This window comes from Oryzias latipes, chromosome 13 (assembly GCF_002234675.1).
Source record: "Oryzias latipes chromosome 13, ASM223467v1".
In the NCBI taxonomy this organism is placed as follows: Eukaryota; Metazoa; Chordata; class Actinopteri; order Beloniformes; family Adrianichthyidae; genus Oryzias; species Oryzias latipes.
The window spans coordinates 6,602,227-6,615,395 of NC_019871.2; the positions used below are offsets into that span (position 1 = coordinate 6,602,227).

Consider the following 13,169-nt stretch of genomic DNA (forward strand, 5'->3'; position numbering starts at 1 on the left):
TTAAAATCTGCAAAAAAGTATTTGCTCTAGACCACTTTATGCTGATGACAGACTTCACTTTTTCAGTCCAACACAATATCCAAAAAGTTTTTTCAGGTTTTATGGGTTGGAGTTCTTCAGATTGTGTTGTTTTTGTACTTTTGCACATCCCCATCACTCACTTTGGTCAACTTGCTAGTTTGTTGGCACAGTTTTCACACCAGTGGAGGAACTGTACTGATGCACACAACAGAGTACAACTGTGGCTGGATGCACTGGAAAAAAATAAAAATAAAATAAAAAACAAACGCTTCAAATGGCTAAAAATGTCAACTATTTGGAAAAAATAACGTTTAAATAAAAGACCGTAAAGCTCAAATTTGTCATTTGTGGCACAAACAGCAGCATGTGAGGGAGAGAAAAACAAATGGAGGCGCTGTGAAGGTCGCAGTGACAGAGAGTCAATTGTGCAACAATTAACAGTCACGTAATGCCCTTGGCTATTCTTCCTCGTAGACGTGAGATGCAGTCCAGCCGTGGCAGATTAGGGCCAACAGAGCGGCGGAAGGAGGGCTCCCGTCAAGGTGCTGATTGAGGCCAAGCTGGCCAAATTCCCATGAAAATCCTCTGGGAAACACAAACACCTCCACACTCCTGAAGGAGGTCGTCCCATTTACAACAAACTTCCTATCCAAAAGCAAACACAGCACATCCTCTAAACGTGTCATCACGCCAATATATAACCCAGGACTGATGCGCAGCGGTCTAGTTAACACCTTCCAACTACTTTCTCTGTCAAACAACAAACCTGCGATCTGCATAACCACATGCATTGTTTTCTTGATCAGCTTCTGTCATTTCCATAAGAGGAACTAACTTCTCAGGTTTTGAAGTCTACTGTTTTTCCCCCTTTTCTGGACGGGAATTCCCAGTCTGTTATGACTCACATCAGCAGCTGGCTGCAGGAGGAAAAACTGCAAAACATATTTGCCACAATGAGATGTTTACCATGTTGTTTGACTAGCATATCTTACTGCACACAAACACGTTTAGTCATGAGTGACCAGCTAAAAGCAGAACCATCAAACTCAGTTTAAGAGTCTTGAAAGCTAAAAAAAAAGGATCCTAAATTTGGAATCTGTTGCAGCAAATAAAAAAGCGTAGTGTGTAAAAGAAAAAAATCCAATAAGTGGAAAAAGCAATGGTTATATTTTTTGGACTACAAGTCGCTCTGGAGTATAAGCCCCAGCAGCCAAAAAATGAAAAGAGAAAAGTCATAGAAAGGTCACACTTTTAAAAGAAATGTATTTAACAAAATACAGGAACAATAACTAATATTGCATCTTGAAAGGCAAGTATGATAGAGTGAGGTGGAAAAGGATGATTCGCTGTGGCGACCCCTGATGGGAAAAGACGAAAGAGAGAGAAAGGATCTTGAAAGGCAAATCATAATAACAGAATAGATAGAAATAATGAACTTAATGTACCAGATTTTCGGCACTATAAAAGGATTAATTTAAAAAAAAAAAAACGACCTACAATCTGGAGCGCATTAAGTAAGGGTCAATGGCCGACGAACTGTGCATTATCAGAAATTAGCGCATGCCGTGGAACCCTGAACTGGTACAGGCGTTAATTCTTAATTCTGATAATGCATATTATGAAGGCCATTAACCCACTTATACCATGGTCACTTACAAAAAAAAAAAATATCCAATCAGTTTTTAGTACTTTATTTTTTGTTATTTATCCGGTTTGGATGACTTTTTCACAAAAAGCGGACTATTTGTTACGTGGGGCGGCAAAGGAAAGCGATTTATATGCTGATCATCACAATGTGTTAAATAAAGCTTCCGTTCAGAGAGAAGGTTCACCTCTTAGCGCTTGTTTTTGTCCAGATGATGAAGCAACAGTTTGTTTTAAAGAAGCCAGTGCAGTGATACATACATTTAAGCTATGTGACTGGAACTTCTTTTTTTAGGCATGCCCAAAAAACACAGTAATGACTTCTTGTGTTTGACAATTGACCAGAAAGTTCTAACATTAAGTATTGTTTGCTCAAATCAAAAAGGCGTGGGGTGATTGTAAGGTAAAGAAAACCTTCCACTATACAGATCATTGCAGGGTCTGTTTGCATTAACACAGACAGTTAAGTTTCAGTCATTCGGTTGGTTTTGCTTTCCTGTAATGTACAAAAATCACAATAAAGCAGCGGGAACATAAACATGAAAGAGGATGAGCGTCACTTTCCATCACCATTGAAAACACCAACACCAAAGACGAGCAGGCAGATGAAAAGCAGACATCATCTGCATTAAAAGTCCATTCAATCCATGGTGAAAACTGAACTTAAAAGTTTTTTTGAGCAAAGCAGGTCTCACAAGGCAGACCTTGCATGTTACTTGGGTTGCACTTAAAAAGTGTCTCCAGTTTGTGGGGCTATTTACAACCAGAAAATGGAACGGAAACCAGAAAGACGAAACACAGATTTTTTTTCTTCTTCTCTCTAATCAAACCAACAAACAGCTAACAGTTGTATTTCTTAGAAAACAACAGGTTTATTTTAAACGATCTTCTCCCAAAGACGTGCATTTCTAACATTTTTCTGATCATGCTGAGTACACTCAGAGAAATCATTTGCTTTGGTTTGCAGATTAAAAAAAGAGCCTTCAGATGGTGTTACTGCTTGGAAACCCAGACTTGTGGTACTTTGTGGTTTGTTTGTTTTTTGCTCACACACACACACACACACAAGGATGCTAGGAAAAAGAAACTCGAGTTCTCAAGAAAATGCATTTTTGATGGACACACAGCAAAGCTTCTCTGAGAAAAGAGCAAAACATTTGTCTGCAAAAGGACGACACGAGTTCCGTCTGCAGCTCTCCTCCTGCAGCCACACCCTGCCAGCTTGAGTTAATGCAGTTTGAAATCTACAGGAGCACCTCGCTAATTACTCAATATGGGCCGGGGGGATCTTATCACGATGAAAGATCATTGCGCTCTCCGTGTCTGTTTTTCAAGTCCACACCTGGACATATTGCATGTTACAGATGATCAACCATGTGCGCCAAGATTAACGTCCACCAGCTGCCAGATGGCGGGAAGACTGCAGCGTGCAAGCAATCTGGATGAGAAGAACACACTCTGGAGTTTACACAACCACCGGCTTTATGCTCGGGATCTTGCAGGTGGATAAACTGCTGGCGTTAGGTAAAAGGGCGGATGCAGTGAACTATTTTTGTTTACTGTCAACATGGATCCATAATCACACGCTTAGGGAAAGTGTTAGCACACACGACGCCTCCCAACGACAAAGAGCTCAGGTCTGTAGTAGTGAGTCATCGGCCCAGGTTATGTTTACATACAGCAAAAGATACCAGTTAACCAAGGAGGTGAAGTCCATTGTTACGCGTTACAGCGGTCCCTCGTTTATTGCAGTGGTTCCATTCTAAAAATAACCCACAATAAGTGAAATCCCCAAAGTAGAATTACAGCTGTTTTAAGGCTGTAAGACTCCTCACTACACACTTTATGCAAATCTGATTTCTGTAGGTTTAGCAAACTTAACATCCTGTACAGGGGATGCGGCACGGAGGAAAGTGATTAACAATGTCCACAGCCAATCAGGATCATGCAGATAAAAAAAAGGGCATGGAAAATAGCTATGACAAATATCCACAAAACCGCAAAAGGTAAACCACAACATAGCGGGGGGGGGGGGGGGGGGCATGGTCTAGAACTCCAGGCTTGGAGCACTCCCTGCTATACGGTGTTTGCCACTTTGTCTGGGTGTCCAAATCCACAATTCAGAAACACAGTACCCTAGAAATATCCCATAGGTCTCTGCTAAAAACCAGTGTCCACTAGAGTGGCAAATATAGACCACAATGCATTGCATTTGAACAATTTGTCATTTGCAATGGCAAGTCAAATTGATGACGTCATATTTGGCATTCAAAAAGAAAAAATTAGTAGTGTGTCTGAATTGCATTCAAATCCTGGGGACTGAAAAGTCCGGCACTATATAAGCTTTTGGGGAAAAGGGAGCTGCAACTGACTGGTGACTTGTTCGGGATGTATCCCGTCTTTGCTCTACATTAGCTTGGTTGGTTCCAGCAGCCCTGTGACCCCGACAGAGATAGAGCAAATGCAGGAGATGAATGGATGGAAGGAGTTCGGAGTTAGTGAGTGAATTCTTAAAAAAATCTTTATGTTTTCAGTCTGGAAGCTATCGCACCAATACTGGAAAACATTTCTAATTTTTTTCTGGAAAAATACTTAATTAAGAGTTCAAGTATATTCTCTAGCAAGCGTGACGTACTTTCTATTCTATTTAAGCAAAATAAATGAAGAGAAAATCCAAAATAGCCCCAAAAACTCTCTTAATGTTTCCCTGGGATGTTTAAACATCGTAAAAAGATGAGTCAGCATTTGTCCAAACACTTGCTTAAAAGTGTGTGACAATAAAGATGCCAACTGTTCCAAGAATTTTTTTTTTTTTAAAAAGGAAGAAAGAGTGTCATAATGAAGAACCTCAACATATTTTGCAATACAAAATAACAGATAAAGAAACTGGCATATTTGTTACACAGACTTTGACAGAAGTTCTGTCAAAGTCTGCACAGAACTGTCGCTCTGAATTTTCAACACTTGAAGACCAGACTGTCGAGGTGTTAAAACCACATTAAAAGTACTACACGCATCAATAATATCTTTATAAATACTTAGAAAAAGTTGGGGAAGAGTAGAGTGTTAGGCTACAGCTCAAAATTATAAAGAACCTTTGGTGCATCTATGTTAAACCTTTCAATACTGGAGCTATAGTTCTGATGTCGATGCTTTTTGAGTTACTGCAACTCTTCAACTGGTCAGACAATAAACATAATTCCAATGGAAACTGAGCTTTCGTTGATGTGCGACAGTGGAAAAGCTGCTTGCAAATCCGTTGGAATTACATTAATTGCGTGAATGGTCAAAGAGTTATGGTAATTCAAGGAGCTTATGAGGTTACCAAAAACAGGTCAAACAGAGGACAGATGAAAGGTATGGCACAGGTGTGGCTACCGTGAGTGTCGTCCGCCTGGTTAAAACCACACAGCTGGCAGATGGAGCGGACCCACTTGTTCATCTCCTCCTCAGTCTCAGCAACAAGATAAAAGGTCCGATCGGAAGTCTTAATGTCGAAAACAAAGCTGTCCTGGAACTCCTTCCTCTTAAAGGTCAGGCCGGCGTCCACCTGCTCGCAGCAGTGCAGGTCGATGACCCTTATGGGCTTCTTGGAGTGGTCGTTCTTGTAGTACTCCAGGACGTCTGGGTCGCCGCTCATGCGGCCGCTGCGGAGAATGAACCAACGCTTCTTCCATGCCTGGAGATGAAATGGAGAAAAAAAAGACGGGACTGAGCACTAGTTGGGTAATAACGTCGATTAATCGAGCACCAATAAACAGTTCTAGAGCAGAAGTGGGATATGATAACAGACAGAACAGCTGGACTCCAAACTGTAGGTCAAGCAGACATTTAGTCTGTTTACTTGAGTTCCTATGTGGTTGAGTGTAGTTTGCATATATGTCGCGGCAGGGGCAGAGGGCAGCAGGTGTTTACCCCCTCGCAACGCATTTCCTGTGCAGATATCCCTCCTTGAGTGACGCTAAGCAGCACTCCACCACAGTTGCTTTATTAAAAGACAGTAGGCTCCTCCCACTTCAAGAAGGGCTCGATGACGTGGGTTTGGTCCAGTCAAACCTAGCTCACATCTGCACTGGATCACTCAACTTTTGCCCACGAGTGTAAACAATTCTCCTCTGGCCTAACCACATGAGGTAGCAGAGGTTTCCTCCAGTAGTGAAAACAGAAAAGAAGCGGGTGTCAAACAAATCTAAATATCTAGAAAGGCGTGGGGGAGGGCCACCAGCTTGGGATATGGTTTTCCATCCGTTATCTAAAGGAACTGTATGTTCTGTGAGACAAAAGAGGAAGATAGACCAGGAAGGGAAAGGAGGGTTGAAAGGGAAGAGGAGGAGGAGGGGGGGGTCCAGCTTTGGACATTTGCCAGTGATGCACTTCCACCAGGCAGGCAATGTCTAACATACAGGCTGCTGACACACAGGATCCTGCGGGCCCCCTCTTCCACCATCAAGTGTGGGTACTGCTGCAAGCCTAACACTTCCCCACCACCCCACACGCATCCAGCATAGATAAAACTAATGTCCTCTGGAAATATGAAGGATCCATTTTCTATTTTGAGAGGCCATTAACTTCAAGACGCAGAGGTGGAATTAATGATGGCTGAAGTCACTACCGTGGCTTTGTGCACACCGGCTATCTGTCACAGTGTACTGGGCTTACGGGGACACCAACACTCCGACAGAGCAAGAGACAGTTACTGATGAACCTTTGATTTTCCTTCTGTGAATCAAACATGATGCCAAAACAAGGGTACCCTATGACGGAAAATAACAATTAGACTGTAAAAGAAAAGCTAAAAAGTGTGCATGAGGTAAGGATATTAAAAATTTTGACCATGAAGAGATAATACAAAAAAAGAAGAAGCTACAGTAAAGGCACCATTTCAAACCCAAAACATAATAAAAATAAAAAACGAAATATTTGTCAGATTGAGAATAGCAATCAAGTCTACTCAGTTAAGTCTATGAAATTATGCTAAAAATATCAGCGTTGACAAATTTGGAGTATATTGTTCATATCCTATTTACTTTAAACCTTTAAAATCCCACTCCAATAATCTTTTGACCTACTGTGAAAGTGTTTTTCCAGTGATCTTTTAATTATGACTGTGCTTTTTTAGTCAACATCTTAAAACCAGTGTTGTCTATGTCTATGTTTATCTATGACAAAGTATCTGCAGAGTTGCGGATGGGACCGTTGTGTTGCAAAATGGGGTAAAGCCGTTTTTTCTCTAAAATAGAATCAGCTGGAATTATGTGAATCGTGAAAAACGACCTATGGTAGTTGAAAGAATGTTTTCACTGGAACTAAAGCTTCTGTTTTAAAGGGTTAAGGAAAAACATTTCTTTAGCTGGGATATGCATACCTACCTAAATCAACCAGCTACACTTTCCAGGTGAGCATCTTTTAACTATGATGGATTTAGGTTATCACACAAACAGTCCTGGTAAAGGTATGTTGTGAATAACGAGGCAGGTGTTGCCATTAACCCTAAACTATCCACCACTACGGTTTAGCACAATGTCAATTTGAGCTTCTTCCTCCTTTAGCTTGGATGCTCTCAGTTGGCCTAAAACCCTTTGACCTCTGAGTGACATCAGTGCTATGCAAATCTTTATATTAGTATTATGGGTTAGGGATTCCTACCAGTGCATCTGAAGAGCATCAAACCTTGCCTCCAAAAACACAGGAATCAAACCTAGCTGGTATCTTTATGCATCATGAAGTGAGAGTGATCTGATGAGGGAAACCCAGTCATTTTCACCATGACGTGTTCAGGTTTAGTTTGGCTCAACAGCAGTCATACTGAAAATGAGCCCTAATGACAGAAACTGAAACTTTTCCAAGGCAGAAACTCCATCCGCTGGGCTGGATTCTTAACCTTGGTGCTGTTCTCTGTTCACATTCCTGCAGTTGCAACCTACTGCCCAGTTTCACTTTTAAACTGAGTGAACATGATTTGCTACAGGTTTACAGACAGTTTGGCAGCTACTGCCTAAATGAAGCATGTGGAGCTTTTCCATCTGTTGCCATTTCAAAAAATGTTAACAGATGGATTCAATCAATGCTACATAAATCCACTTTTTGCCTCAGTGCAACCACTTTGGCCACAACAACATGATGACAACTAAACAAACTTTTCTACCTTTAAGCATATACTTAAATAGCACTACTTTTTTAGGCTCAAACCGATAGAGGTCGACCGCTCAACCTGTGCACCACAGCTGCCCAAATTTATTGACTGTAGGTAATCCAATCCAGAGTGGCATTGAGGCTAAATTCTGTGTATTTTCAGAGTACTAAAGAAATATCTTTAACCTTTCAAGCACGTTTCTGTCTGTTGGACAGGTAGACATTTGTGTTACAAACTAATAACCCAACACAAAATAAGATGATCCAACTCAGACAGGGCAGTCTGAATGTAATGTAAAATCAGGTTGTCAAGTAAACTAGAAGAATACGATCAATATTTACCATTTAGTCATTCTTTTTACTTTTATTGGTGTAAAAACAGCTATCTGGTTGTGTCCATATTTCTTGTTGCATTGTGACCTTTATTTTATTTATTTACCAACTGCTGGTGGTGTTGGCTGTCCAGATGTACCTGTCCTACCCAACAATGATTACCTGGAACAGGTGTTAAAAGCCAATGAGAAGTTGACATGAGGACATGGGGTAGTTTGAAAGGGTGGATGGCGGCAACCCTTGAGGTCTGGAATTGCTCATCCCCTAACAAATGCAGATGGATGTTAGGCATCACTGATTGATTTGTTCTAGACTTCCCAAGAGTCTTTGATCCGTCAATAAAGGGTTTTGGAAGCAGATCCCAGATTTAAAGTATGTTCATTTTTGTTTTTTATTGAAGTGAATGGAGACCAACCTAGTGGTCACATGGTGAACTGACCTAAATTCAGGTATTTTTGTTTACTGAAACAGGGAGTCCAAGTTTCTCTTACAGGACAAAGTGCATCAAGGTACATTTTGTTCATAGTTATTGTTTTTCACTTTAGATCAGGACCACGTTTTTCAAACAGACCACAGTTGTAGACCCTGTATCATATACTTCTACTTTCAAATAGGATCTTTACCTGTGAAGCCTAAAGCAGGACAAAAACTTTAGGCTTCCATCACTCAACTCGGCAACATTCTGAAAATGAACGATTGAGTACTGTTAGGAATTGGATGATTCCCATTATAAGTGCAACAACCTGCAAATAAAGATGTCTAATAAAGTAAAAAAAAGCTAATAAAAAGACATCCTTCCTACACGGAACCACAGTTGTTCTGAAAAGCAATAAATAATTTAAAAAGCTGAATATGTTTACTTTTAGGGTGAAATCTGACGTTTTAACTTGGGAGTCAAAGAGAAATTGCTCCCTTATAAAACCAGGCTGCTGTGGTTGCAGGAGGAACTGCAACATTTGATACCTTCACATCTTTTATTCCACAAAGCGAGTTTGCCAAACATTCTGGATCAGGGAACATCCTCTGCATTCACATTATAGTCATCCTGGCTTTTTTCAAATGCATTTAAATGTGTACAAAAAGAAGTGGTGCATTTCATTGGGAGTTTCTTAATAATTTAAACAGTTTTTCAGTATTTATTCAATATGTCTACTGAGAATTGACCTAATGCACAACTTTTTCCATGCTTATCCAGCTGCTCCGGGTGGATGAAAATATGATACCGTTCTATCTTTTTCCATTTTGTTATATCAGACTGAGAACTGAACAAACAGTTGACTTCAGCATGTGTCAGCGCAACAGTAAATATAAAAAAAAAAGCCTCCATAAAATAAGATCGCATCATGAAGAACTTCTTGTGCTTTCAGCCAAAGAGTGACGTTGGACTTTCATTAATGTTCAAATCGCTATCTTAAAAAGTCATTAAAATATGTACATTGCGGTTATAAATATTGATGCGTAAACATTAATTAGAACTGATGATAAAACACAAAAATGTAAATAACTAAATTTGTATTAATAAAGTCTGTTAATACAATGGGTATCTATTTATGAAATGATCTATTTAGGCACATTTTGGGATTTGTTTTTATAGTGAAATTTTATGAATTCTTTTTTGTAGTGATTGTTTGTCACATTTAAAGTTGTTATAAAGCGCTTCCACTTAACTCATTTGATGCTACAGTACAAGCTTTTGTTTTAGAATATCAATTCAGATTCATTTGTTAGTAATGGCTGTTTACTATATATATTTTTCTGGGATTAAAATATATAATCCATTTTCTTCATGTAGAAAAAGGACTGTTTGTTGTTTTGGTTTAAGATTTCTCGACCAAGAAATCCTTTTAAATTGATGATCTGAGTTCTTGTACTTTTTATAAAAATAGTACCAAATAGGATTATTTTGAACATTTCACAACAAAATGTTCATTTGAAAAGGAAAACTATGTGATGTGATCATATGTTTATCAACCCCTGATAAATTGGATTACCAGGAAAAATCCACACGTCAGAACAATTCTAAGCATAAGAGATGACGTAAAAGTTCATTAGTATTTACTACCGAAGGGCGTAGTCTTTGGATTCTATGGAAGGGAAGAAAGACACGCCCACAGTTTCACTGTGAATGCCTCTGAGGCAGCAGAGTATTGTTTCACGGAAATATCCTTTCAAAATAAGACTAAACACCAGTTTTCTTAAATGGTTAAAGTATTCTGACAAATTTCATTATCATTACAGGGAGTAAATGAATCCCTACAAGAAGGATTTTAAGATGTAAAACAATAAAAATATAATTTAAAAACACACCAAGTTAAAAGAAATGCCGAAAAATGATTATTAATAAAACTTTCACCAGAAAAGATTGTCAGTTAAAAAATAAAAATAAAAAGGGGGGAAACAATAATTAAAATCCTACATTTCTGAGCAAAGACTATTCATTTAACAGAGCGATCAAAGACAGCGATCACAGAAAAGCAAACATATTTCAAGTTTTCTTGGAAGAATAAAATGTCTCGCCTAATTGAGAACTGGAGTGCTGCCCGGTTTTAAAAGGTCACCGTGACTCAGCTGGGTCATTCCAAGCATCCATCAGCTGTCACATGCATATGCAAACATGAAGACTCTAAAATGTGGGAAAAAAAACAAGACAACTTATCTGGAACGGTCGGTTCAAATACGGCGTATTTGCTTTAGGAAAAGGGGATTATTATTCTGATTAATATTTTATGTTTTCTTAAGTCAGCTTTTTTCCGATAACACTCTGGCTATCCTTCTGCACGCAAGCCCTGTGCTCGCTTCTTTAAATATAGGAGAAGTTCCCTGGTGAGATAAATCCGGGGGAGGAAGACACAACAAAACCAAGTCAGCCACCCAGCGCCTGTCCTGCAGAGCATGTCTAAGCCCATCCATCAGTGTCTAAGGCCCTGGGAAGTGAGGGCTCAAGCCGTAAAACTCAATTTATATCGAGTCCTGAACTCTCCCCTCCCCTCCCCCACCACGGTTTTGGTTTGAGCCGCATTGCTGGGGAGACAAAAACACTTTGGGGGGAGGTTAGTGGCTCAACTCAGCATAGAAACACTGACTGGACAGAACTGAGGACCACCAAGGATAGAGATTAAAGAGTTTTACTGCTCTCTTAGGAACATGTTGCAACCCATGGAGGGGGGGCTGTAACCCCCTTCCAGAGTGCTTGCATTTTGTCATGATGTTGTTCTATTCTTTTTACTGAGATCAAAGTCAAACGCAGGTTAAATCAAAGCAGAACGCCCCACTCAAACGAAAAAACAGAGAGTTAGCCAACATTTTTTTACAGTTCATAACAGTCGTCCAAGAACCTGAAGAAGTGCAGACCTTCACATCTCCTTAAATCAGCCCCTGACCTTACCTGGTTCCTTCAAGGCCTCATTTGTCCTGACAGCAGCGGCCCACAAAGAACAACCCATCCGCCTCTATTTTGGATGAATGGGAAGGAAAACATCGAATAACAAAACCATCCAACAACATTCTCCAGACCGGGTTTCTTTCTATAAATAAGATCAAAACCAGTGCATGCGGACCCTTGACTGTATAAGAGAACTAAACTGAGTGCCCCTCCCCTTCACGTTCCAAACAGGAAGCACCTAATGGCTCCAAAAAGCCTAAACCCCATTGACTTCTATAGAGAAACAAACAACTATTCCTCAGTCATTCTATTTGTCAGAATAACCATCTTTGCCCTGCTACAGTTTTTTTACATACTTTTCTAATTAAATAAAAGGATTTTGTCTGAGGTTGAACATTCGGAACATTTGATTGACAGATTTTGTGTAGCCCACTTTCAAGTGGTAGGGGTGTCCAACAAGTTCACTGATTGGTAAAAGTGGTTGCCATAGAAACCTCGACTCAGACCAATTTGGACCAATCACTGCTTACTGACATCATCTATTTCCAGCATGGCAGTGTCCAAAAACGGCAAATCAATTAAGTAAGTCATTTTCTATGTGTGATGTCACACCCACTCGGTCCAGTTTTCATATACAGTCAATGATGCAAACTTTTTTTTTTACCTGGTTCTGGTTTCTCTGGTTTATCTTTATTTATTTATTTTTTCCCACTGGTGTTTGTGTGGGGCTAATTTAATCTATCTTATTGTATTTTATTGCATTTGATTTTGTTTTTATGTACAGCACCTTGAGCTGTCTTTGCTGTCATGAAAGGTGCTATATAAATAAAATTAATTTGAATTAATTTGAATTTGAATTTACCTGTTTTTTCCTGGAGTTTCGAAACGACAAAACACAAAAAAATGAGCGAAAGCGAGATCAGAATGGGGCCGTCTCATCTCCCCCATCCGACTTTATCGCTCTTCCCCTTAATAAGGCAGAATAATGAACTTAAGGAGATGGTTGTGGCCCAAGCGATTATCCAAGGTGTGCCTTTCGCAGTGGCGGAGCGGCGTGTGTACTCAGTAGTATGTTGTGTCAACAGGTGGGATGATAAGAATCAGTCAACATGTTTTTTTAAATGTACAAAAAGGCTCAAACCAAACACAGACCTTATTCAAGCCACGGGACAGAAAAGTCTTGTTTACCTCTGCTCCCATTAAATCAATGGAGGAGCAGACACCAGCTTGTTGCTCACACTGCCGCCCCGAGTTTACCTGCTGCTACACACACACATAAACACACATTGCACAGCTGCACAAACACTAAAGCCATGCCAGCTCACCTTGCGTGTACTTTTATTACCTTTAAGCCGTTTCGGATCATGTAAAGTCGCATTTAGAAGTAATCAGAACCGGATTACAAAACTATGTAAAACTATAAAATGAATGAACTCAGTAGGGGTGGGATTATATAAAATTGCTTCTTCCCACTCCTTTTCAAGCAATAGATCAAGCTCTACTTGACTTTAGTTAATGATCACTATATTTAATTAAGCAAATGTGATTTAAGTGTCTATTTTGTTTGTTTTATGTTCTGCTTTTTTAATCTATGCATTTCATCATTTCTGTAAGGAGTTTGATAAATCTGTGTACCGGTACATTCTTTATTGCTTTG

The 13,169-nt window shown here is 39.7% G+C and overlaps 1 protein-coding gene across 2 annotated transcripts in view; it reads right to left on the reverse strand.

Moving 5' to 3' along the window:
• gab2 (GRB2 associated binding protein 2) overlaps window positions 1-13,169 on the reverse strand; it is a 43,451-nt gene that overhangs the window by 17,557 nt on the left and 12,725 nt on the right. For both annotated transcript variants that reach the window (XM_011482305.3, XM_011482304.3), the window contains exon 2: window positions 5,044-5,344. In XM_011482305.3, coding sequence (XP_011480607.1) covers window positions 5,044-5,344 — 301 coding nt within the window. The remainder of the gene's footprint in view (window positions 1-5,043; window positions 5,345-13,169) is intronic.